The 27,828-nt window shown below is 32.6% G+C and overlaps 1 protein-coding gene across 1 annotated transcript; it reads left to right on the top strand.

The window, feature by feature from the left end:
- Positions 1 to 527: 527 nt before the first annotated feature.
- LOC134249096 (cysteine-rich venom protein latisemin-like) lies at positions 528 to 25,064 on the top strand. The gene is made up of 12 exons (XM_062731451.1): positions 528 to 759; positions 9,815 to 9,944; positions 10,290 to 10,333; positions 12,749 to 12,827; positions 14,606 to 14,697; positions 16,130 to 16,223; positions 20,573 to 20,715; positions 20,937 to 21,022; positions 21,808 to 21,890; positions 23,840 to 23,944; positions 24,228 to 24,344; positions 24,894 to 25,064. Exons 2-12 carry the CDS (start codon positions 9,899 to 9,901, stop codon positions 25,001 to 25,003), a joined length of 999 nt encoding a protein of 332 aa, XP_062587435.1. The 5' UTR covers positions 528 to 759; positions 9,815 to 9,898; the 3' UTR covers positions 25,004 to 25,064.
- The last annotated feature ends 2,764 nt before the right edge of the window (positions 25,065 to 27,828 follow it).

The raw sequence follows: 27,828 nt of genomic DNA, 5'->3' as shown, positions 1-27,828 counted from the left end.
TTTCATATGCATAAGAACTGAATGTAGATTGCTTTAATATTTATTTATAAAGGTGTTAATTAAAATGGGATGACTTGAAAGTTTTTGCGGATATTTGTTTCCTTGTTCCGTGCCCTAAACTTATTTTCAATTTCTTAGGAGAGAGAAGGAAAGGGAGGGGGGGGGGGGTAGTAAAGCAGGGACAGGAAACCAGACAATCTTCATCACTGAATTGGATTTGAAATGCAAATAGATGTAATAATGATTAATATTGCTACATAAAAAATATCAAAAAGAAGATAAATTAAAAAAAAAAGAGGAGGTTTTTAATTTTTTTTCTTTCATATCCATGAATTTTTTTTCGGTGTGATATATCTGAAGTGCAATCGACATGTACATGTACTTCAAAATTATAAACTTGACATGTTTGTTATTGTTTTCCGTAACAACAGGAAAAGAAAAGATATATCGGGGCAATTTTTTGATTAAGATTTTTTGGTATGCTCTTTTAACATATCTATACATGTATACATACTGGACACATTCGAATGGTGTTGCCCATGTAATTCCCCTTCCAGTAGGCGGATCCCACTTTTGACTCCTTTAATTCAATCTCATTCCAGTAGGCGGATCCCACTTTTAGATCTTATGATTACTGAAACGGAAAACACCACTTAGTGGATTCATCGCCTCGTTAGACGCTAAGACAGGGAATTAGGATTTACATGTTAGACGTGATTACAAATCGGAACGACATGTGATTACAAATCGGTCCGTAAGGTAAAGGGCTCTTTCGTTTGTCTTTGATATTTTTCATTTTTATCTCTCTCTCTCTCTTCAAAAATTGTTTATTCTGCCGTGAAAATGTAACCAGTCCTCCGACTGCATCTTATGTAATACAAACTAATACTGAAATAGAAAAAAAAACTATACTTTGTTAAAGGATGTTTAAGTTAGATATACAAGGAAATTTTTATTTTTTACTAAACTGCTAAACCCCATTGTATTTTGATACTTTAAGGACAATTTTTAGGCGTGTTTAACTTGTAAATCAGAATTGATTGCAAAAACCCCGTGATTTGAAATTCATATAGATATTCAGAGCGTAAACACACATGACTATAAAATAGTTTATACAAGAATCAATTAAATTCATACCCATATGGAATGTTTTCGACGTTTTTTTTTTCCGCTAAATTTCACAAACATTGGTTTACAGCGTCGAATGATCATTTGATTTGGCTTTGAAGGTAAAGTTAAAATGTTTTTATGAATGATGTTTCGGACAACGACCAGCTAATGATCGGTTTAACACACACCGAGTGTTGTTTATATACTGTATTGTTTATACTGTAAGCGTCTGTAGATAGCGTAAACGCCTAAGTAGAATGCCCGTTTTTTTCTGTTAACGCCCATATCAAATATACATTGTTTTTTCAAGAGATGCACGGGCCGCTGAAGCTCACCGCGTGCAACTAATTGGTAGATCGAACTTTTAACATCATGATTAAATCTACGTTTTGATTAGAAAATTACCCCCCCCCCTCTTTCGCATCGCGAAGTCCACTCATTTTTTCTGAGAATTGTCTTTCTGCTGTCAGTTATGTTAATTTAACGATCGATATAATCTTATTAAATATTCAAAGTTTCCCTCAAATGTATTTAGAACTTATAGTCATGTATTTTAATTTCAACTGAAAAAGTGATTAAGCGATTTTTTCTACTTGTACCCCCCCCCCCCCCCCCCGAGGTTTTTGATTTTGGACAGTGTTCTCTCCCCTATCTGTTTTCTTTTCTACCTTTTTTGTCAAAGTTTTCCCTTTTTTCACTAGTCATTTTTCGCTTTTCCAACCCCTCCACTTTAAAATAAATGATATGTGCGTGATCTTAACGAAATAACTTGTGCCTTAACTAGAGCCGTGCTCGTTGCAAAGCAACGAGTAGGTCTTCCGTTGGAGCTGTGGACAGGAAGTACAGACCTTGGGTCAAGGTCTCTGCACTTTCATATGTCAATTAACAACCTGTCTTCCCAGCATGAGCCTCCAGTAAATTTTAATTACAAGGTTATGCTTAAACAATTTTTTCTTTGTCAGTGACCTTGATTTGCCAGAAAGACATTTGATCAGGGTCATGACAAAACTTCCAATTATAAGTAACCTATTTTCAAGTAAGAGCCTCCAATGATTTTCATTTACTAATTCATAGCGTAGTAACGAAAATATTTCTTCTGTCAGTGACCTTGATCTTAACAGAATAACCTTGGCTCTGTGTCAAGACAAACACCTTTAAGTGATTAGAAGTTTATAACCCTGACAGGAATTTTACAACTTTTCTGTCATTGGCCGATGAAGATGTTTGAAATTTGCATTATCTTGTTCCATTTTGTCACAGGTCAGAAAAACAACATTGAGGTATTTTAAAACATCACCGGATATTAATATTCAAACAACATGGTGTTTCTATTTATGAAAGATAGACGGGGTTGAAAGTCCCTTCCATAATACGTATTTTAGGTAATAGCTTTACTTTCAATAAAATTAAACTCAAAAGTCCACAAATAAAATATCTTTCCTCATTTATTTCAAAGTTTGGGTAAAGGGGGTGAGGAGCATGGGGATGTCATGATGTATACGTAATATATTCGAGGTTATTATTCCGTTAGACAGGAAGACCCGAGGAGTTGTGATTTGCTGATCATGATCTAAAACACGTTGACAAACCGAAACCACATGGTTTTATACACGTTATTCAATCAATTCATTCATAATTATTTTCCTTGAAGGAGGAATGCATGGGTAAAGGATTTAAAGAAAATTCCCGATGTACAATAGCATCCGTGCATGGACTTCATTTTAGTACTACATAATGATATTGTGCTTGAAGTTGAATAAAATCATCAAATAAATTAAATTTAAATAGGAAAGGGAGATTATGTTTAATAGAATAAAAATTAGACAATACTTGAGACAGGGACTCGCTGGTAAAAACTTGAAGGTACTTGAATAAAATGCCTCTCACTCACTCTCTCGTACGCGTATTTTTTAAACCAAGGAAAGTAATTTGCGCTAGATATAAGTTCATTTTAAAGAAAATACTGAGTTATATACGGTAAACGATACAAATGGTTTGACTTTGGTGCCGGCTATGATTTTAACAGTTTAATTTAGGTTGTAATTACATGATAAGTCTGTAATATTCAGATAAGATTGTTACCCCAGTATATAAGTTCTTAAATTTTCGAATCTGGACATATGCGGGTTTATTACTACATGTACTTGAATGTACATTATATAACCTGCTACTGATATTTAATCACGGAACAAAATTACAATGTTAGCACACTATACTAATCATTTATACGGGTTTTGAATAAATTATAAAACAAATTAAGTTGATTGCTTTAAAATCATTATTTCTTGAACTTTACTATAAAACCTCTATAAATTAATAGTAAGACAGTGTGCAGCACAGAAGTCACTTATGAAGTTTACATGTGCCGGTGTTACTTATCGATGTTTAGTCCATTTCATTGGGTATAATTCTATCCTTACGATTCGGAAGATTCTCTTTAAAAGTTTAAAATTGGTATAGCCATGGTTAATATCTGTGATGAAAAAAAATGTGTTTCGGAAAACTTGTGTTGAAAAGGATTTATTTGTGTATGAAAAGAGCAAAGCTTGTGCATTTTAATAAATATTGGTTGAAGTAAAGTAACTGCAGATCGCCAGTCCATGCGCTATGAATCGTCAAATTACACATGGAGCTAACGAACAGTTAAGAATTGAAGACTGATTGATGTACATGTAAAATAAATTAAACATGTTAAATGCCCCAGCGTTTTGTACTAAAGTCAAACCTAAAACATTTTAAGATATTTTTGAAAGATTTAATTTACTTAGAGAAAATAATATTTTCTTACTGTTGTAGAATGGTTTGTATATATATACCAATTATTTTGCCTATGACTGCGGGGTCAATGGTTCACCACGGTGTGTCGCTTTAGAATTTCTCGGCTGCGTGTAATCGAAAGATAGATTACGCAATGGTAAAAACACTTAGAATCTGGGTTCCAGGTGAATATGAGAATCGCGCAGTAAATAATTGTGTATTATTTGACTCTTAAAAGTTTTTTTTTTTTTATGAAATCCGGGCGTATATTGTTTCCGTTCAAATTGTTTGTGTTTATATTCAAATGAATAAAAGATACTCGTACTTTTTTTCTATAACTCTTTCTCTTGGAAAGATCTTTATTAATAAAAGAACATGATACCATCGAATACTCTGAACGGGAAACAAAGAACACGTTTAAAACCTAATTTAAAAAAGAGATATGATACAGCGTAGTAAAATATTTATTATTTACGGCAAGTTTATTTCAACTATACGCATAAAGAGTTCTTCAATATCAAAATGAGAATGGAGCCTTGTTTACGGTGAATACGGATCTACATGTAGCTTTCTTTCCTACCATACGTAAGGCACGAACAAAATAATATTTTCATGGGACAGAGATAGTATAAAAAGGAACAATTTTATCAAGAAGTAATTTAACCATTCTGTGGTGGTTTATTTTTTGTGTATGACTGTAGGTCGCTGGATCACACGCCGATTGATTCCCGGTGACCGACTTTGCCCTGCCGCTATCGAGGGAGGCGCGTTATATAATTGTAAACAAACAAGGTGAATGTTAAAGCCGTGCACTTAATGGCTGTGAATAGTATATGTGCCTCTTAGTTATGTTTTATTTTCTGACTATATTGTTTGCTTTTATAAGAAGAAAAGATCATATTTTCTTCCCTTTTTAGTAGACTTGGTTTATACGATTTTTAAAAAAATGAAATAAAAGGGAAAGTTGTCAGTGAATAAACATGATAATTTGTAAGAAAAAAGCACAAACACTTCGAGAACTTTATTCAGGAGAATATTAGCATCCAATGTAGCCATGTTTATTATTTATAGTAAGCTTGCTTTGGTTACACGCAAGAGGAGCTCTCGTTTACGTGCTGACTGAAAAGAATTACCTGTGCAGATATAGGTCATGCACCAGCTCATTTAAAACAAGACTCGAACACAATAACAATATCATGAGATCAGTAAGATGTTAAAGCACAACTTTATAGTCGATAGTCATTTCGAAATATTTACCGTTTTTGAGTTATAAAGCAAAAACTTTCAAGGTCCCATGATCCCTAATTATAGGGGCCAGCCCCTTTTGAATATTATTACATGAAAGCCCTTGCAATTATGCACAACTTTTGTTCATTATGTCTTAACAAAATATCTTTAGTTTTCAAGATAAAAAGGAAAATATGTGTAAATTTTCGCTCTTTTAGGCGTTCTAATTTTTGACCCCTATATAACGCCATTGTGAATACAGAAATTGAAAAACAAAAACCGATGTGCACAACTTTAGTCCTTCTGTTACCTAAAAGCAGTAAAAATTCTGCTCCAGCTTTTGTGGTCTCTGAGCCTTTATCCGGAAACGAAAGCCTATAAATTTTCGTTTAAAGGGAAATAACTCAAAAGCGGAAGTGAATTTTTGTGAGATACCACTCTGATAGAATTTAATAATGTCTATAATGTCTGAAAATTTGAGCGAAATCCGTTGATAAATGAGTGAGATATGAGGCCTCAAAGTTGGCGTCTAGGAAGTAGAAGAAAAAAAAAGAATAACTAGAGCAAAGCTCGTTGCAAAGCAACGAGTAGGTCTTCCGTCCAGTTTCGACCGGAAATGACGTCAACAAGAGAAAGCAATGAGTTAAGACGCATCCAAGGACTTTAAAATTTAAAAGTTTTCAATTTTGCGTCAAAATCTGCAAAATAAGCTATTTTTGACTACTACCGGTTTGACCGGAAGTGATATCAAGGGATGGAAAATCTGGTTGGACGCTTATTGTGCCATTAATTAAAGCCATATATGGCGTAACTGATCAAAAAATATATTTTTGAAAAATACAAAATTGAGTCAAGAAATATAGTTAGTACATTTAAATTAAAGCTTTTCATACAATTCTGAACACGGGGAACACCTCGTTTCATCTAATAATACGATTTTATCTTCTCTGTAATGTGTTATTAAATCTTTTGTATTTTCTTCCGAGTCGGAGAAAATTCCGAGAATCCAAATTAAATTGTGATATCTTTATAACCCAATTGACTTAGATTTTGTAATTTACGGAAAAGTTCTATCTTTATATGAAGTAATGATACAAATAATAAGTTCTTATAATTTTAGTCTAATAATTTTCATTGTACATACGCCATATATGGCTTTAACCAAAAACATGTCAAAAAACGCAAAATTAACTTTTTCTGATTAATTCCGTTTTCACCGGAAGTGACGTCATTTGAAGTTTTTGCATAATTTAGGCATCATTTCCGGCTGACATCAAAGTCACAAGTACAAAAAAACTTTGAAAAAACTCAAATAAAACCATTTTATTCTATTTCTTTCGACTGAAGAGAGAAAGTTAAATTTTTCGACTACTTCCGGTTTACACCGGAAGTTATTCCAATGGATGCGTTTTGCTGACGATTGTGAATGTGAGCATAAGTTTTATTTGCATTTATTCAAAATGGTTGAATTTTTCAAAAAATCTTGAAATTGAATATCACTTCCTGTGTCGACCGGAAGTGACGGATGCAAAATCAAAAGACGCCATGGATAACTTAAAGAGATGTTTTATCATCCCCGAAAATATCGTGATTCAATCTTGAGTGGTTAACAAGAAGATGCTTGGACAAAATGGCAATTTAAAAAAAAGAAAATCGGACAAAAAATGTGACCGGAAGTGATTTTTCAAAAAAAAAAAAAAAATCTGGAGATATTACAACATTGCATCATTTCTGTAAAAATCTTTGAAATCGGTTCAGTAGTTTCCGAGAAATCACGTGTACTATGAAAAGGGAATAATAATAATAATAGGAAACATAAGAAAAACAGTAAGGTCTTCCGAAGGAAGTCGGAAGACCTTAATAATCTTTACCAACAGAATCAGTAGAAGGTCTTCCGTTGGAAACGCAAGACCTTAATTACGCCTTAATTGCATAAAAAGGAGACTGTTTGGGGACCACACGCCATATCTGCGCTTTCAATTAACGATTTTTCGATGTTTTATTGTAAAAAAGATTATGCAGGATTAGTAAAATACAATTCTGTGCCATTTTTATTTTAAATAATTTATACTCCAAACGTGATTAATTGAAATAATTAAGAAAATGTATACTTAAAGGCAGAGATTTTTTACCGGGTGGTAAATTCCAGGTGAGGGAGGGGCTTATTTTGTACAGGTGTGAATGCCTTGGGGGCTAGCAGTCTACCCGTTTTGCACACATTTGTAATTAAGTATAGAACAATAGGTGTGAAGTGTGTTTTGATAGCAATTATAGTCTGATTTTTGGTTTGGATTTACCTGGATTTACCTGTGAATACTTGATTTAGCTTAATGTGTTAATGTAAGAGGTTTAATACAATTTTATAAGGATTTCAATAAAATTCTATATATATTTATGGGAAATTATTTTATTTTTAACCATTAAAAAATACTTAAGTTTTCAATCTTAATAAAATTCTAAATGAATTAAAGATATAACAAAAAATGTGTCGATGTATCAGTTGTATTATACTCATGAAATGAATCAATGTGCCAATTGTATTTTACTCAATAAATAGATATCAAATACATTAACTTTGTATTTATTCTCTTATTTTTTTCACTATAAGTTCATCTTTTGAAAATGTATTTTACTATAATAACAAGAGTCTAGAAACTGTAAAAGAATTTAAATATCTTGGTATCATTTTTTCAAGATCTGGCTCCTTTTTAAAAGAAAATTTCATGTATATTATATCAATATTTAATTGCTAATTCACAATCTGAAATTGGTAAAAATCCTTGGATTGACTGTGTTCATCATATTTTTGATTCATGTGGACTATCTCATATTTGGAATGAACAGTTTTATCATAATATTAGTCAAGATTGGGTTACTTCTGTTGTTAAACAAAGATTACAGGACCAATTTATACAAAAATGGCATTCTGATATTAATAGTTCCTCTAAAGGTATTTTGTATAAAGCTTTTAAAACAAAATTTGAGGGCGAAAATTATTTAAGTTTTTTGCCGTTAAAATTCAGAAAAATACTTGTCAAATTCCGTACTACTAATCACCGTCTACCAGTTGAGCTGGGAAGATGGGCATGCACACCATTAAACGAAAGATTATGTACATTTTGTAATGATAAACATGTTGCTGATGAATTCCATTTTATACTTGAATGTTCTGCACTGTCAAATATAAGAAAGAAATATATTAATGAATACTATTTTACAAGACCAAATATTCTTAAATTTTCCCAACTGATGACAAAACAAGATGCAACGTCACTTAAAAAACTCTGTATGTTTATATTAAAAATATATGACTTAGTCTGTCCTCCATGATTTGTTCCCCTCATTCATTTTATTATTATATGTATCACATGTGATTTTTTCATATTTTTTTTTTCTTTCTTTTCTCCCTTTTCATTTCTTGATTTTGTATATCTTATACTTATATACCTCTGACCTGATTATATATATATGTTGTAAATATTTCTCTTTGTCCTCATGTACCATGTATTAAAATGGTGTTGAGTGAATAAATGAACTTGAACTTGAACATTCTTACTAAGTATGGTATAGACTATAGCAATTAAGTAATTATCTCACCTGGTCAAACTCCCGTTTTTCACACATTTTTTAATTACCTGTAATTCAAATGTGTGCAAAACGGGAACAAACCCTGTGGTCATCTGTCCCCTAATCTCTATACAGAGGAAGTGATTTAATACACAGTGAAATACCCCAGGTGTCAAACTTTACCTGTGTTGGGGATTTTGAGACAATTTTAGAATTAGAAGTAAAAAGTTTTTTCTCTCAATTTTTTATTGATTTATTTTTGACTGTTTGAAAACACCCCTACCTATTTAAAAAAAAATTATTATATCACACTATGAATTTAAATATTAAAGCAAAGATTGTTTTAGATGTTATTGTTTGTGTTAATTTAAAGAAAACAACTCTTGTAACAACCAAATTAGACTTAATTCATTCATCCCCAGGAATCCCATCTATTAATTAAATGAAAAGAGAGCTGTGTGAACTACATTCCACAAAAAAATATCTGCACTGTAAGGCTATCCTAACCATGATAATTAAGGCTTTGTCACCTTGAAACATGCTTGTAAATTCTCATTTGAATAAACAAAAAAGGAAAATGTAAGTTACCCATGATTAGAAACATTTTTTTAAATTTAATTACTTTAAACAGTGCTGCTCTGAACTTTATCAATAACATTTCCACTTTACCATTAAGCATATTAAAAATTATATCGAAATTTCATTTGAAAAAAAAAGTTTTTGTACTAAAGTCTAATTTTTTTGGCTTTAAAAATGCATATTATATTAGTATCTTTTCAAATACTAAAGGTATATTTCATTCATTTATTATCAACCTAAAAAATTTCATTGTAATACAGTAATTCTGTATACCATGTTCAGTAAACATCAAAGGATCAAAAGTTAATTAGAAGGTCACCACGAGTCCCAATCAAGGTGTACAGGGTATACACAGGGACCAGTAAGTCACTGTCAATCAAGTTCCAGCATCCAATGATGGACCTTCACGCACTTGATTGACAGGGCTACCCCGACCAGGTATTTTTGAAGGCGGTGCTTAAAATCTCTGCCTTTAAAAGCCTATTCTCAATACCTGTATCAGAATCAATTTCACCCTAGCATAAAGCTCCCCAAATTGCGACACATGCCGCTAATTTGTATTTCAATAACAAAGGTAAACTGAGATACCCTACACCTGCAAACAAAACTCTACATCGCCTCTGCTTCATGTACAATACTCGGCTGCTGGGTCCTCAGAATGGTATCACACACCTGGATATATATGCTGATTTACACGTGTACAGGTGAGCATTGTTAATTGCTGTTTACCTTCTGTTTTAATTTTTAAATTTGTTTAATTTTTAAGGATATATCGTATTTTAAATGATCATGATTATGACTTTTCTCTCTCTCTCTCTCTCTCTCTCAGTTCCTAAATCACTAGTTGGCCGTGTCATAAGGAGGTCATCTGTCGAATACCTGAGCGATTCGGACCATTATACCTACATTATATACAGGTCTCTCCTGTAATTAGTATTAGTTATTGATGCCCAATGTCTCTATTAAGTTATTAACCCACGGAAAGTTTCTAAAGGGAATCAGTCAATATATTATGCGGACTGTCCTATTCTGTATTTTTCATATTTCAGGAATTTTATCTGTTCTGGGCTCTGTTCATCGTTATAAAAGATCTGTAAGTACTTTCAGTTATTGTAATTTTAATGTGCTGGTTTAATTATGCCCTTTCAACATATATACGTTCTTTATCCATCGATATACATGTATTTTTTTTAAAAAGATTACATGTATCATAAGTATTATCAGATATTCCGAGACAAAATACATGTATAGTTTGCCTGGTGTCTCCTCAAAATAACTTTTAAGAATTTTGACTAGACACTGTAAAACAGGATGAAGTTCCTTCCTTTATCGGGACTCATCAACTGCACAAGGACGAATGAAGTTAGAAATTACGCTGTGCATGTTCTTCGTGAAGAGCGTTTTACCTAAAATTCAAAATAATGAAATCGTGTTTTTTTTCCCTTATCTTCTAGGTTCGGTTCACCTGAAAAGAATTTTTTGAAATCACTTAATAAAGTAATTTTAATCAAAATTTATATAAAATATCATTTGAATGCATATTGTATGTTTTGACATTATTAAGGAAATTATAGAATCACCTACTGATGTTTCTTTTTCCTGTTTGGAGATATCTACCTTTTCCCCACCCATTTATGCTGAAAATTCCTTAAAAAAAACCCAGTCAAGATCGAACAATGTGGTTTTTCTTGACTAAAAGTTTATTGATTTATTTTACATTATATAACCATTAACAATTCTGAAGATAAAACCCTATAATTATAACAGTAATTTGATCCAAAGTCTTTCGTTTGACCTGATGATAAGCTTAAGGTCCTGTCGACTGGGACTCTTCGGATCACGTTACAGCTATAATAAGTAATAACCTATATATTTATCAAACTTCGTATTATGCCGTAAAACAGTTATAATCCTACTCATGTTTCCCTTCAGTATTTGTGGTTAACTCGTGTTCCTGAATCGTTTTGACCCTGTACATTGATAAATTAAAATTTAATGTGATTGATTATGTTGTGAAATTTAATAATTCTTATTTTAATTCCCGCCATGAATATGGCCACAGTGTTTTAGCTCACCTGAACCGAAGGCTAAAGTGAGCTCTTCTAATCAAAGAGTGTCCGACGTCCGTCTGTCATCTATAAAATGTGCATATTTTGACTTCTTCTCGGTCAAGAACCACTGGGTTAATTTCTACCAAACTTGCCATAAAGCATGCTTGGATGAAGGGGGTATAAATGTGTTCATAGGAAGAACCATGCCCAATTTCAAGGGAAAATGATGCAGAATTTGTGAAATTTTGGTGGCATCTTCTTAAAACCTTCATCTCAAGAAACACTGAGCAAGAAAAGATGAAACATGTGAAACTTTTCAATACGCAATTGATATTTTTTATTCAAGCCATTGGGCTCATGTGGGCGAGGTGGACAATGGGCCTCTTTTTCGAAAATGTTTAGGTAAATTTCAGAGAAACGAAACAAGATTATTCCGTTTGTGAATTCAATAAACAACTGAATATATTTTAAAGTCTTAATAAATTTGAACAAGTGTAGATTAACTTGTCTATTTTTTATACAAATGTATGATAAAAATGTTCATGGATTAAAAATTAGAAGTGTACACGTATGTTGAACGTTTTCATGGTCTCATTTTTTCAAGTCATATTTTTTTTTATTTCCCCGCTCCGAAATAAACTGTTTTACCTTGTGTGTCTGTGTGTGTGTACTGTGTCTGTGTCTGTCTAGCTGTCTGTAATAAAATTTCGTCGAAGTTTTCTGTCTGTGTGTACCAATTTTCCGTCGAAGTTTTTTCAACGACTTATCGCAGATGCTTGAAATTTCAGCACACAGTCTTTCTTTATTATACCCCTCGCTTGAAAAGCGGGAGGGTACACGTATATAGTAATCGGGATGTCCGTCTGTCCGTCCGTCTGTGACGCTTTGGGGTATCCATCTCTTATCCACAACTCCTTTTATACCACTGAATGAAATTTGATGAGGCTTTCAGAGAATCTTTATTACATAATGCCAGTGTGCCCCTCCTATTTTACTTTTTGATCCGGCACATATTTTGGGTTTACCTTAGCAAAACATGAACACTGCCATTTTATTCTTACCTATGACTTGAGGTATGGCGGCTTCTGAATAACATGGGGCACCACGAGTTATTCCTCTTTGCACGTTACAACAAGGCGCGGGATGGGGGTGGGGGTGGGGGTGGGGGGTTGTATCATTTTAGTGAGCTCTTTGCTCACAGTACATGTACCTCTAGTTCCTTATGATGTGATTCATATTTTTGTACGAATGTGATGTCAACATACTGTTTTTTTTGTGCATCTGACAAGGAAATTTCCGTCACATATATTCACTTAAAAGAGCATATAATCCACATCAGAGCGGGGTATTACTAGTGAGCATTGGCTCTCGGACCTCTTGTAATGGAAGAAATAAAACCGACTAGAACTCTTAAACAATTTCCATGTATTCCAAAACTTTTCTCTTTTTGATTGCAGACTAGTTGTGCTAGGAAGTTTCAGGTTATTCCAAACCATTCTGCATGTTTACAAAAGTCCTCAGAGGCGAGAAACTCAGGTTTGTTAAAAAATAAGACATGTAAATATATAGTATATATAGGACCAGATGATTTTATGTACATGCATGTATATACAAACTCAAATACAAAGAAAACATGCAGAAAGTTTATTTTCTGGGCATTACAATTATTTTCAAAATAAAAAAAAAACATGAAAACATATGGTAGTTTAAAACTACTATTTTTCATGCTTTTGTACAATTTTTAGTAAAAACGCATACAGTGAATTAAAAAAAAAATTGCAGCTATTTTTAAAGGGAAGGAAAATTAGTTTTCAATCATTTTTATTATTCTCAGTTTTCTAATCCTTTGATGTATGTCTAAATATCAGTCTGTTATTCAATGCTGTGATAATTTAGTTGACATATAAACTGTATTCTAATTTCATGAATACACTGAAAATTGAAAGCACAGCTAAAATATTATAAACATTTTAACATTGTTTGATAAGGATTTCTAAGTATATAATTTACTATAACCAAAGTTGCAAACGCACAAGCAAAGAACATTCCTACTCAACTTTTCAAGTTATTTATGATGTACAGTATTTGATATAAAAAAAATTCATTAAACTTAAGTTAAAAGTAAGTTATATAACGTCTAAACTGCCATAGAACACATTACAAAAATTGTGCTCAAAATTTTCATGATATAAAATTCTTTGAGCAAATTTATTCCAAAGAAACTATGTTTTATGTTCAACAAACCTGCATGGAAAATACATATAAGGATTGCTTTGTATGCTGGATTGGATCTACATTTTCCAGACCCAAACATGTATGGATAAGATATCTAGGGATGCATACTAGCATACGCGCTTCAGGCGCGGATCCAGAAATTTTTCCAGGGGGGGTCCACCTAGTCCAAAAAAAAATTCCAATCCCAGAAATTTCTTGACAAGCAAAAAAAAAAAAAACAAACAAACAAACAAACAAACAAACAAAAAAAAAACAAAACACCTAAACTCGTCCAAACGTCAAAAACCTATTTTGTGTGGTGGTGGTGGTTGGGGGGGGGGTAGTGGTGACTTCTATTGCCTCAAATCTTTCACTTTTCATACCCATTTCACACATATTCGCGTTTACCAGGGGGGGGGGGGGGCATGGTAACTTGTTTCTTATTTTTTTTGTATATACATTTTTAACCTGGTAAATTCCAAGGGGGGGGGGGGGGCACCTGACCCCCCAACCCCTCCTCTAGATCCGCGCATGCACTTCAGATGCTAGTGCTGTACCTGACTTATGATGCATCAAGGATGCTATACTTGACTTGCTACGGTTGCTAGATGTGACGAAATTACCTCTTTCAAATGATTGGACCAGGGTTAAACTTTTGAGCAAGTCCATTAGCCATGCAGTGACTGTATATTTCCTGTCTAGACCAAACATGTTTGGATGATGCATCAAAGAATGTACAACCACTTTGCCATTTTGGAAATGGATTTGTGGGCAAGAAGTTTCTTTGAGGATCTTGACATTACACCCAGTCAATTGGAAATTAAACTGCATTGGGAAAGATGGCATATTAGATATATACCAGAGCCAACTGGACAAATGTTCAATAAACAAATGAGAAAATATAGTTTGACTTGTTTATGGTGTGGATGTTTACCCTCTTTCCTTATGTCTCCATATAATAGGAATTTCACATTAATGCTGTAGATCACCAGATAAGTTACATACATTACCAGACTGAGATGTTTATGAGTAAGATTGGGTATTTATTTCAGACATTGGGAAACTCTATTTTCTATCCTATCAACCGTTTTCAATTCTAGGTGTTTCAGAAGAGGACAAGAAATCTATTGTAGATAAACATAATGAATTCAGATCGCTCGTGCAGCCATCGGCGGTCATCATGGCGAGAATGGTTAGTGGAACAGGTCCTTCATAGAAAAAAAATGTTTATTTTGTTGCTTTTACCCCCTCCCCTCCTTTAAACTCTCAAAACAAACTACATACTAACCTATTTAAAACATTGACTAAATCTCAAGGGCTAAATATAATTCCTTTTAGGAGTATTTTACGTTTGGGCGCCTCTTTTTAGGTAATCCCATATTTTCTACATACATAATAATATGCAGTTCTCTCTCGAATAAATGATTATTAATTATAGTGTCTGCTGAATGATAGCTAAAATTAAAAAAACTGAGTTGGAAAAAATACATCTTATGATAGTGTTCATCGTCAGAAGCCACAAATAAACGATTGATCTTTAGAAGTTTATACATAATTTGATGTTAATCACGTGTGATAGATATAATTTCTATTTTTTCGCGTCTGCTCTAAAGTCGCGAAGTAAGGAGTTGATCCCTACGTAGCGGATTCGAATCCCACTGTGGGACGTGGAGACCGGTCCTTGAGACAAGATCGTATAAACGTATTAACTGAGAAAAGATCCCTCATGGCTCAATGGTCCCGAGTGCCGAGTATAGGTCAAAATTTGTAGCTCTCCACCGGCAAGTGGTGGTGTCTCCATATAAGTGAAATTCTTGAGAGGGACGTTAAAAAACATACAATAAATCAATCAATCGCCACCTGACTACGTAAAAATAAGTAAATGTTCCTTTACATCAGCCATACACATGCACGAAAATGTTCTTTTCTGAACAAGTTTTGTTTCAAGTATAACCAAAAAAAGCTATATCTAGTAATTCATGTATAGCTGTCATTATATGAATAAAGTCAAACCTTGATATGGGCATGGGGCCAAAAATTCGTTTAAAATACCAGGTATCTGAAGATTTGACCTATCTAAGATAAAATAGGCATAGAAAACAAGGCTAAGCTTAAAGCTTCCAACTTACTTTGACATATCCACGGTATTCGAAATAAAGGTGTTCGAACTACGTAAGTTTAATTGAATTGTGGATTCAAATAAAAACCATTGTCTTTAAATTAATTACAGTCTGGGGCCCTTTTTTAAATCTTGACCCTTGTTGCAATAGAAAGTGTTTTATATGGGAATGTCCGAGAAAAAAACTATTAAAAGCAGCAGTTGACCATTAGTCACGTTTTAAATGTAAATTATATATTCATGAAGTGTATTGTCCAAATCTTACATGTACCCATCTTTTTCTAGTAAAGTTTTGCATTAATATAATTTTAATATGACGTTAATTAGTTTTGTTCAAACTAAGATACGTATTTTAGGATTGCAGTAAAGGGTTTCATTTATCTTCATTAACTTGCACAAATTCATTAGCCAGGAAGAAAACTGTGATCGACTCAGGCGAGCGTTACAACCCATAGACATCTTGTTTTGTGTTAAACGATTATTTTGTATTTTTTCACTTCATTAGTCATGGGATGATGAAATAGCATTGGTTGCTCAGAGCTACGCAGATGCATGTAAAGGTCTGGTACATGACGGAGGACGACAGCGCAGTATTCCTGGTAAGAGAATCGAATACGAATCAAATACAATGTAGTGTAGTTTAGCAGTATTCTTAGTAAGTGAATCGAACATCAAATAGTGTAATATAGCAGCATTCCTAGTGCGTGAATGGAACACGAATCAAATAGTGTAAGCTAGCAGTCTTCCTGGTAAGTGAATCGAACACGTGTCAGAGGTGATTCGATTACACACAAAACCAAACTTCATAAGAATCGTTACAAACAAAGATACATAGCAGGTTCCAGTAAATGTTCAAAAAGCCTCTTTCTTTACTCCTTACTAAGATATTAACATTGGTGATGGAGAAACTTTAAGGGAACTGTGCTGTAAATCAGATGTAGATACTTAAAGATTCCAAGGAAGTTTTGGAAATTTTGAAATCACAAGATTTTACCAAAATCAACAGCTTGAAAGACATTTCAACTTTATACACAACTATTTCCTACGATAATTTAAAGTGTAGGCTTTTTGATATCATCGACAGCTGCCTTTTCAATAAAAATGGAAGTCGAAAATCTACTAACCTTGTCATTTGTCATTTGTAAAATCATTTTGTTAAAAACTTTATTTCTGATTGGGCACACAAGTACTCTGAAGATGACACAAAATAGGTGCTTGAGTTTCTGAATGACAGTTTATGTTGGTTGTGGAGACCAGGTCTTCCAATATTTTATTTGAATTCCACTGGTACCAATTAACAAGGCCGTAACTAGACTCAAATTTTTAGTGAAGCAAGGGTGCTGGCATTCCTAGTCCCAGACGGGGCAAGGGTAGTACCTGATAGCCAGTGAGGGGGATCCTGAAACCTGGGTATTAGAAAATAAAAGATTTAATCTTAGAAAGTTTTTACTTTTTGTATTGTCACCGGCATGGAGCAGTGGTTAGAGCGTATACCCTAGAGTCGCAGACTAAGGAGTTGATCCTTACATTGCGTGTTCGAATCCCACTGCGGGATGTAAAGACAGGTCCTTCGGATGAGACTGTAAAAACCAAGGTCCTATGTCACAGTAAGTGATGGCACAAAAAAGATCTCTCAATCTGTTCAATCATCTTCAGTGACCATGTAAGCACAGTACAGATTTAAAACTTGCAGCCCTTTACCGTCAAGAAGTGATGTCTTAATATAAATGAGAAATTCTTAGAAGGGATGTTAATTATACAATCAAACAATTTACAAAACAATCAAATTGAATTATATTTTACATGCGTTCTAAATGAAAATGAGCCACCTGGTGAGATGAACGATTTACAGAAATTGAAACAAAAGTTGAAAATATTAATTTAGCAAAAAGACACACATAATTCATAAGTTCAGTGAAAGACATTTTTTTACTTTTCAGAAAACTCAAAAAATTTAGTCAGGCATTTGCCTCACTTGCCTCAATGGTAGTTACGGCCTTGATTAAAGGAAGAAAACACTTGCTCTGTCCTTCAACTCAATATTAAGATAAATCGACGACGTATTTTCAGTTAACAATTACCAGTAATATCCATTCTTTTGTCAATACAATATATCCCGGTGAACTTGAAATACAAGATACCGCAGAGTCTGACATACATGTATCTGATTCATATTTGGGTATTTTACTTGAAGAAGACGTTCATGGTAATCTAACAAACAAACACTATGATACACATTAAGGCCACAGGTGCTTGAGGACAGGACCCTCCCTTCCCCCCCCCCCCTTCGATATAGACCCCTGGGCTTTTTCGAGTTTTTTCTCCTAAATAATCTTTCATTGACATATTTGTGATAAGATCTATACCAACAAATCGAAGAATTACCTAAAACAAACGTTCTATAAAATCTACCCTACATTCCATATATGTTAATTTATATATAGAGAGTGGGGTAGAAAATTTTATAAAATGTTAGTTTAAGCAATTTTTCTGAATTGATGTGATAGATTATATCACAAATATATCATGCATATATAATTTATGTGAAAAAAGTCTAAGAGGCCCGGGGGTCTATATTGGGGGGGGGGGGGTCCTGTCCTCAAGCACCTGTGATTAAGGCTTTAACGTTTCTATTGTCAACTCCCCTTCTGAAACAACATACCTTCATCACCTGCATACGGAGTTTATATCTCAAATTTGATTCGATATGTTAGAGCATGCTCTACGTACCCTTTCTAAGACGAGGTTCATGCATATTATTGACATGAAACAGAAATATCAACAGTCTCGTTTAAAGTCATCATTTCGTAAGTTCTATGGTCGATACAATGACCTTGTCAGTAAATGCAATTTATCATTGCGTCTAATGCTGACCGAAGTTGTTCATACTAATTGTTAGTCCATTATTTATACACTGAATTGACGACGGATTTTCCGTTAATATATTTCCCGATCACGACAAGGAGCACTCGGCTGGTGTGACCGGTTAGCAGGGGATGGTCACTTCTCCATCTTCTCTATGGCTCTGATGTTGTGGAGGTCCGTATTTGTATCGTTTTATGGGCTTTTGAGCTAGAATGCTGTTCGTTTTCTCCGGATATTTCATCTTGATATCTTTAAAATGTGTAAACCCGTGCCAATTTGTCAGATATAACCTTGAGATTATTAGTATGATATAATACATTAAGAGCACTATGTAGTCTTTAGTACAAAACAATTACCGAGTAATTGGTATAACAGGCACGTAGCATCGTTTTTGAAAGTGGGGGGGCCAACCTGAAAAATTTTTTTTTTACTTACTTGAAAAAAAGTTGACAAGCAAAAAAAAAAAAAAAAAATAAAAAAAGGAAAAATTAAAAGTTGCCCAAAGTCGAAAATCCTATTTCGTGGGGGGGGGGGAGGGGGGGGGGAGGGGGGGGGTAGTGGCCAACTTTTTTCAAGACCAACTACCTTTCAATTCAAAATTTTTGGGGTAAATTTTCTTTATAACACAACCCTTTGCTGAAATGTGGGGGGGCCAACCTTCCTTTCAGTAAACATTTTCTATAGTAAAGGTAATGTCGGGAGAAAAAGTGGGGGGCCAGGCCCCCCCTGGCCCCCCCTGATACTACGTGCCTGTATAAAACGTATCAGACTGCATTCGGTCTAAGCGGAAGGTTGTATTTACAAACAAGGTCAAAATAAAGAATTTGCTAAGACTTAAACAGGTTTAAGACAATATATCAATTTTTTTGTAAATAGCATGTATCAGTATAAAATTAATTGTACTCCAACATGTTCTTGCTTATCAAATCATTTCGGATGCATCAACACCGTTTTCTCGTGATGTTGAAACATAACTACTTGTCAAAATTTCTAAGTCTCCACTTTTATTTTTTCAAAAATTTCAAAACCTTAACTTCAATGTACTAGTTGCTCTCACAATTTTGCCTTTAATTTGCAATACTTACCTGTCAAGGCCAAAAAATTGTAATTGAATGTGTAATTACTCGACCGTGACCGTTTTTGTTAAAATGCATGAAGTTCGAGTTCCATATGTTTTTCGGGTGTATTTTTCATATTTTTTACTTCCATGTGTTCTCGATCTTTAATTGATAACGAAAAACAGAAAAAAGTGTGATTAAAATGCGGGGTATGTCCACATAACAATATAAAAGTGAAGTTGAAATGGCCCAAGCTGGTCGTAGTTAACGAGAGTTCTGTTTCCTTTCACTATATGACTTTGTTTTACTTAAAACCTTTATAATTACTGCTCGAAAAACCTACAAAGCTTAACTGAATTCCTTTTAATCATGGGAAATCGCTAGATTTTCAACAAACACCACAAAATCATCGTAGAGTTTATCCGGAAATATCAATGGAACCGGAACCGGAAGTGGCCTCCCCTCAATGTCAAACTGGAGGAATGGGGAATACATGTAATGAAACATTATGTAACTATTGTCAGCAAGGCACAGAAAATTTCAATAAGCCCCCTTGCCATCCTAGTCTCAACCCTAACTTACATGTATGGAAGAAGATAGACCGGAGTGTGAGACAGCTTTTCCAGCAGCAGAATCTAGCGGAACTAGAGGACGACCTAGTCTCCACATGGAAAAACATTCAATAAAAGATTTTTTCTTAAATAGCGTGAACTCTTTGAGGAACAGTTGTCTTGCTGTGAATTCGTTTGAATGGAGGATAATGCAGTATTTAACGTTGTGAATTTTTAATTCTAGGGTACCTTAACAAATAATTCAATATAAGAGCGGTGTAAAGCAAAAACCTGCCTGGGGACTTAGAAATTTTGACTAACGAACGAACGTCTTACAGATTGCTATATAATATATATATAAAAACATAAAAAACATTATTATCATTTCACAGCAGTATAGCATAGTTTTAGAAGCGTACATGTAATATTAATTTTTTAATACCAATTCTATATGTATAATCATACTGTTTCCAGGTCGTTTTTCTGTGGGTCAGAACTTGGCGAGCGCGTCATACGACCTTGGGTGGGCAGGCGTAGTGACGCTATGGCATGATGAAGTAAAGGACTTTACATTGGGTGGAAATAATGATTTGTTTAAAGTGGGTCACTATACCCAGGTAAACGCAGCAATTTTAGTCTCCTTTTATTTTGAAAATTTTTGTTGTTCCCAGTCAAACTGAAATCAATCGCTAGTGACTGCATGTAATTGTATTGCTCAGGTTTTGAATAAAATATTATCATATTAATTTCAATTGGTTAATGATTATTTCAGTAATTTTGTTCAGATATATATGTTGTTATTTACAAATTCCAATTCTCGTTTATAATGTCTTTATAGGTTGTCTGGAAAGATTCCATAAAAATAGGATGTGGGTTTGCCGTCTGCGGATCAACGAGAAGCTATGTTTGTAATTATGGACCAGGGTAATTTTAAGTTCTTATTTTTTTCTTTTACCAATATCACATATCATTGGGTATGGTACAACATTTAACTACATACTAGGTTTTTATCTCTCAGTTGATTCTATACGCAAGAGCATGCTCTACATATGAACAATTTCTAAAACGAAGTCATTTATTGACAAAGAAGTTGATGAAACAAGAATATCAACAGTCTCCTTAAAAGTCCTCATTTTGTAAATTCTATGGTCGATACAATGACCTTATCAGCAGATACAATCTGAGGTTTACTACTGATTGTTAGTTAATTATCTATACACTGAATTGTCGACGGATTTTACACAGCGGATGTGGCCGGAAAGTAGGGAATGCTCACTCCTCCATGGCACCTGATCCCATTTCTAATGTATTAAAGATCTTTGCTTGTGATTTGTATTGTGTAATAGACTTTTGAGTTTAAACAATGTTCTTGTTCTCCAGACTATTTACGTTGTGGTGATTTTCAAATCTTGTTTTACTCTGAAAAAAAAAATGATAAAATCGTATTTGATTATATTTCCTATTGTCATTTTGCTGCTTAAATATAATTTTATGTTGAAAAATATACTTTAACTAATCAGTACGTTTGACTATTGAATATAAATAAGCTCTATTTACTTTGAGTTTTTAAAAATATATTTTAAACCGTAATCTTAATGACTTTTCCCTATGATAGAATGCTTCATTTGACGTACTTCAGAAATGTCTTTAAAAATAAAAACTAAGGCATCAACCCAAAAGTAAAATTTAAATACATATTATTTTATCAGGGGTAACTCGGATATCAACAATCCGTATACATCGGGGGCGTCGTGTAGCGGATGTCCGGCGACCTGTAGAAATAATCTTTGTGGTAAGATCATCTATAATTATTTCTGTTAATTGAATGATAATACGGTAATGCAAACTGTATTAACTTAAATATAATCAAGTTTACGGTGACTCTTTTACGTCATATTTGTTTTAATTACTTAATATGTTTTCATATACGGAAGTCTCCGTGGGCTTCATATCAGGAATGGGGTCAATTACATAGGAAAGTAATTAATTAAATAACAATTACTTTCCCAAAACCTTCAATTAAAGTACCATTACCATTACATGGATTTTGAAATGTAATTAATTAAATTACAATTACTTTGCAAATGTAATTAATTAAATAACAAATTACATTCAAGAATACACGTATAAAAGTAAATAGTCATGTATATTCCTTTACATTTATAACAGATTATTTTACAACATTTTTTACAATAATATTATTAAAAGCTTCATACATTTTTCAAATACTGTGTCCCCTAACCTAATATATCTTCAATTAATTTGAAGATTTTCCTGCCATGCTGAAGATTTCTTCCACTGGGGCATTTGTGAGAAAATGCATAATTGTAGATACTGACTAGTAGAAAGTTTACAGATGGTTTTACCTTAATTCATGTGTTTAAATTTTGGAATCATTTTAAGCTTTCCCATAAACAAGTGATAAATTTATGCTAAATGTACTTTTGATGCTTTAATTTGTCTTTATATTTCCTTATTTCAGCATCAAAATGTGTGTATTTGACTTATTCTGAGCCAAACTATTATTTAAAGTCAAAGAGTATGTATAAAAACACCAACAGACAAAGTCAAAGGTGTGAAAAATGTTTATTTAGGAATAAGTATATGACCCCAAGACACTATAATTAGCACCTGTTAATAACTTCCAAAACAAACTGAAGATATGGCCAACAAAAGGATTAGAAGCCATTGGAATTCTTATTTTTATATGGATTAATATGGATTATTTAATTAAAAAATCAAAATTATTTTTATTTGTAAACTTTTTACAAAGATTAATTTGATTGAAAAGTTTGATTTTTTTTAATGAAAAGGGGCATTGTATTTAAACTACAATTGACATAAAAAGGGAAGTTCTTTTCAAGAAATTTTACTAATAAAATTTTTGGTCCAAAATATAAGTTATTAACCTTTCATAAATAATGTTTATGAAATTGACGAAGAGGAGACTATTTTTCATTTATTTAAAATCAGTGTAATTGAATGTAATTGAAAAGTAATTGTGAATTACATGCCTTTTTGGAAAGTAATTAATTAAATTACCATTACTTGTAATTTAAAATTTGGTCAATTACACATTACTTTCAATTACATCGAAATTTGTAATTAATTACAATCAATTACCATTACACATTACCATTACCCCATCCCTGCTTCATATTGGAATTATATTCCTTTTATTCGAACATCTTATTTTTATATATTCCTATATATCAAAAGTATATATTAAAAGTAAAAAGAAAGAAATAAGATGCAAATTAGTTTAAAGATTTTACTTAAACAATAAAATGCTTTCTTTGTTTGTTATTACTGGAATTAACGGAAGCAGCTGTTGCAGAAAAAATATATAACCCGCTTACGCGGGTTATGTAAATTTTTTAAGCAATAGCTGCGACCGTTAATTCTAGTAATAACAAACAAAGAAAGACATTTTATTGTTTATATTTATATCTGTTTTAGTAATCATTTAAAGTAGGATTAAAAAGATTAATTATTGTATCAATGATGCGAACGTCTTTATACGTTTCATTGATGGAACAATCACTGATCAAGAAATCAGAACAGGCGACATGCCTAATGTAGTTTCATGCAGTGATTAACGCAATGGGTTTTCTTAAGAAATAAAGGAGAAAATATTCAGTGGATGTAAATATAAAGTAATATTTCTCCTTAAAAGAGATCATCTGGTCCCGAAAGTTTTTTCAGGATTAAATTTTATTGTATTAATTTTTTTTATTCTAGACTGCCAGGGAAAGGCTTGCGAAAATGGCGGGACGATGGATTTCAACACGTGCACGTGCTCTTGTAAAACCCCATCTACTACATACCTTGCCCCATCCTGTCAGTGTAAGTATTTGAATAAATTATTCTAAAATTCAAAATCCAAATTGAGAACTATTGGCATAAGTTGAACTGACCATTCATTGAGTGAATAAACAGTTCTAAAGTTCTCCAAATTATACTTAACATTTTTTATACTTAATGCTGCATGAGTAGTGATGGATCTTTGATACAAAGAAAAATTATTTCTTACATGAGGAAAGAGGGAACATACATGTATGTTAAAGACTATAGCTTTACATCTAATTTTAATAAAAAAATATTTTTGCATTTGTTTATTCTGATGTAGTAAACTGCACAGGACAGAAGGATCCATTTTTCTGTGGGACTCAGTTTACCCCAGAAATGTGTGACAGATTCACCAATGTACCACAAGACTGCCCCACGATGTGTCAAGTCTGTCCCTGTAAGTTTATATAATGTGTGAAAGATTCACCAATGTACCGTATGACTGTCCCACGATGTGTCAAGTCTGTCACTGTAAGTTTAAACACATGTTCGTTTCCAAAAGCCATTTAATTGAAGAAACTGACTTTTGAAGATCATTTCAATTTGGTGAAGTTTTGTATTGTCAAGGTTCAGTAATACTCTGGTAAGAGTGACAACTCTTCCGTGTAAATATCATTAAATATTATTCCTTTATAAGTTTGTCAAGTTTAAAAATCTTTTTTGACCGATTTTATACCGCACGCAATGCCAAAAAATATGTGATTTTACTTAAAGAATACATTTTATTTGGTAAACCATTACGTTAAAGCAACATTTTATAAGGGGGGGGGGGGGGGCAAAGCAATAATGAATCTGGTATTTTTCCTTTCTCTGGAATTTCTTTATAAATTTCTAATTATAGATACATGTTAATTTAACATAACATTTATTGTTTTATGGATATATATGCAAGTAGAAGCCAAAAATGTACTTTTTATAAACAAAAACTTAACCTTTTCTTTTGTAGATGCAGGTGTTAACTTTCAGCCAGGAAGCGGACAGATTCGACCGGAAGCTTATACGAAGTTATCGTTCCTGTCTACAGTTGTCCTTGTTGTTCTGCAGTTTTTTCTATAAAAAACAATGTTTCTTTTCTACTGAAGTGTACAATGTATTATTATTGCTCAAGTTTATAAAAGAAACTTGTTACACTTCTTGTTAAGTTTAATAAAAAGAATAAAAACAATGACACAAATATATTTTTTTTATCAATTTACTAAATATAAGTTACGATGGTTTTAAAAAAAATCGCTTGGTTTGTATTTAAAATTTAATTCATTTATGTTTGGATTTGAAAAATAAACAAATGCTTTGTTTACACCAACTCTCAAACTCTCAAAGATATGGATGTAATGTTCTTGCAGGTTTATCTAGTGATCTTTTTCCAATTAATGTGATACCCTTATCAAAATGAAATCCATTTAGATACCATTTAAAAGCCATTTCTTTTCTTACCATTTAAAGACCATTCAGAAACCATTTTATTTCGTCAAATCTTTCAAGAATTCTCAACAGAAAGGCTGACCATTTAAAAACCATTTTTCATTTTATCTCCATTCAAACTCCATTCAAAGTCCATTCAAACACCATTTTTTTGGGCCCTGTAACATGCAAATTAACCATTCCAAAACCATTTATGCAAATGAGATGAAAAATAAATGGTTTTTGTTTTAACCATTTAATATCCATTTTAAAACATTTTCTCCATAATTGAAAAATGAAAAAATTAGGTGGGTCCTTAATTGATATCCATATGCAAGGAATATTAAGCACTTTAAAAATCCATCTTCTTAGTTGCAGAGTCAGTCACAAAATAGAGGTCACTTGTTCAATTTTTTTCACATATTTGGTTTGTGAATTCCTGGAAATTTTTATCAATTAAAATCCCAATTTGATCTGAATTGTGGTAGTCTTGCTCCATCTTTGAAAATTTATATATTCTCGTGCTCATTTTTGTGCTCCATCATGTCCATATGACAATGTATGCAAGCAGTATTCTAAAAATAAAAGGAAATGCAAGAAAATATTTACAAAAAATTATTATATGATTGATGTTAATCAATAAGAATTCACAAAAGAGTCCATCAGTCTGACAAATTTTCATTAACAAGATTGGTTTATAGTTTATTGCATCAGATTGATTAATGGACACTCGATCCTTTTGCGCTTTCTTTGGGAAACAATATTTTTCTGTTACTGAAATTAATAAAAATTATGTACATATTTATACTTACCACTCAAAAAGAATAGGGTCCTTTCAGTGTATGGAAAACGAATGTGTTGTATTTCTTCTGCTGTAACGTACGTTTAAACTTCCCAATTGGGCAAATGTTTGAAACATGAAAACAGTCACAAATAATCATCTTCCAAGAAATAAGTTATCTATTTCTGCTTTGACCATCAATATACAGTTTTGTCAGCTTCAAAAACACTAAAAACCTATATATTCCTTGAAGAAAAGTCCATCCATCTAAACTCACTACCAGCTAGGTCAAAGTGCTCTTGTCCACTATTCAAACTTAAACTGGAAAAGGCGGTCACTACAGAGCTTGGGAAGAAATCTGATATCCAGTGCCCCATTATAAAAACCTGGCACATGGCATCAATTAACCACTGATAAATCTATTTTAATATTAAAGGCTAAGACTAATCATTTTTTTCTTGTCTCCATTTCTCAGAAAATAAATGGGAGAAAAATGGCCCCATCTAGCAAGGTGGATCACCAAACTGGCATTTCTTTTCCATTTACTCAAATAAATGGAAAGAAAATGTTGGAACTTTACCATTTAAAATACATTTTCTAACAGAAATGGTTCTTAAATGGTTCTGAGAAAATGGTTTATGAAAATTGAAAGATAGAGAAATGTAGAAAAAATGGTTTTGAAATGAAAAATGGCTAAAAAATGCTGAATGAATGGAGATAAAATGGAAAAATGCCATTTCTTTTTGCTATGGGTAATGTTTATGAAAATTTCAAATTAAAAATAATTACAAAAGTAAGATCCCTAAGACTAGGTATTGATATTCAAATATTGGAAGCAGTACATGCGTACATCGCAGCAACCAAATGGTTTAATCGACACTGTCATGTATGTTACTTACAATATTTCATAACCGATACTTAATGCCGTAATTTTTTCTACTTTTTTCTTGTTTCTTTTTCTACTGTTCGATCATTTAGTATTTATACATGTATAGTTTGTGCATTTACTTTGACCTTGTAAGGATAGGGTTAATATAGGCTTTGCCTTCTGCCCAATCCCATTCAATTCTATTTGTGAATAAAATTTTGTATAAAAAAGAAAATATTCATAATAAGAGCATGTTTAATTCGTTGATTTTTTATTTTGATTATCAATTTATTATCAGAATGTTACATTATAAGAATTACATACATGTTTTGTTCATACATTCATTCATTTTATTATTCAAAACCCTTAAAAATAGTGAAGAGGTACACACATATTTACAACAGATTGGAAAAGCCAATAATATTTCAAATGAGGATAAGAGAAAATGTCATTAATCTTGGTAATAAATGCACCTGGTGCAGATTAAGATGTGTAGAATATTTTCGTTATTAAAAAATACTTTCCTAATATAAAAGGTTAACCATGTAATACAGTAATAAAAAAATCTCCATTTAGTTTATTATTGCAAAAATAATACCCTGTTTCATATCTTCGAAGGTACATTATACTTATTTAATTTGGTGATTTGTTTTCTAAATTTTATAATGGCTTAAGATATTCATATGACAATTTTTCCAAGAAAGATATTTTTCTTACAAATTTGAAATGTGTACATTATGCATTGGGAAACGTTCAGTTTCCCATATACATGTACATGTACTATAGAATTTTGAATATTAAATTGTAAATTTTAACTGTTTCAAAAATCGT

Source organism: Saccostrea cucullata, unplaced genomic scaffold, assembly GCF_032062105.1.
Source record: "Saccostrea cucullata isolate Sc308-1 unplaced genomic scaffold, CSIRO_AGI_Scuc_v1 ctg3547, whole genome shotgun sequence".
In the NCBI taxonomy this organism is placed as follows: domain Eukaryota; kingdom Metazoa; phylum Mollusca; class Bivalvia; order Ostreida; family Ostreidae; genus Saccostrea; species Saccostrea cuccullata.
Note: the sequence above shows the minus strand (reverse complement) of the source record. Positions and strands in the feature narration are given on the sequence as shown.

Bases quoted from the DNA above. Each gene is read 5' to 3' on its own strand.
- LOC134249096 (XM_062731451.1), top strand. From the start codon at position 9,899: ATGGTATCACACACCTGGATATATATGCTGATTTACACGTGTACAG. The intron at 9,945-10,289 runs GTGAGCATTGTT...TTCATATTTCAG, and splicing joins GCTGATTTACACGTGTACAG to GAATTTTATCTGTTCTGGGC. The intron at 21,891-23,839 runs GTAAGATCATCT...TTTTTATTCTAG, and splicing joins CTGTAGAAATAATCTTTGTG to ACTGCCAGGGAAAGGCTTGC.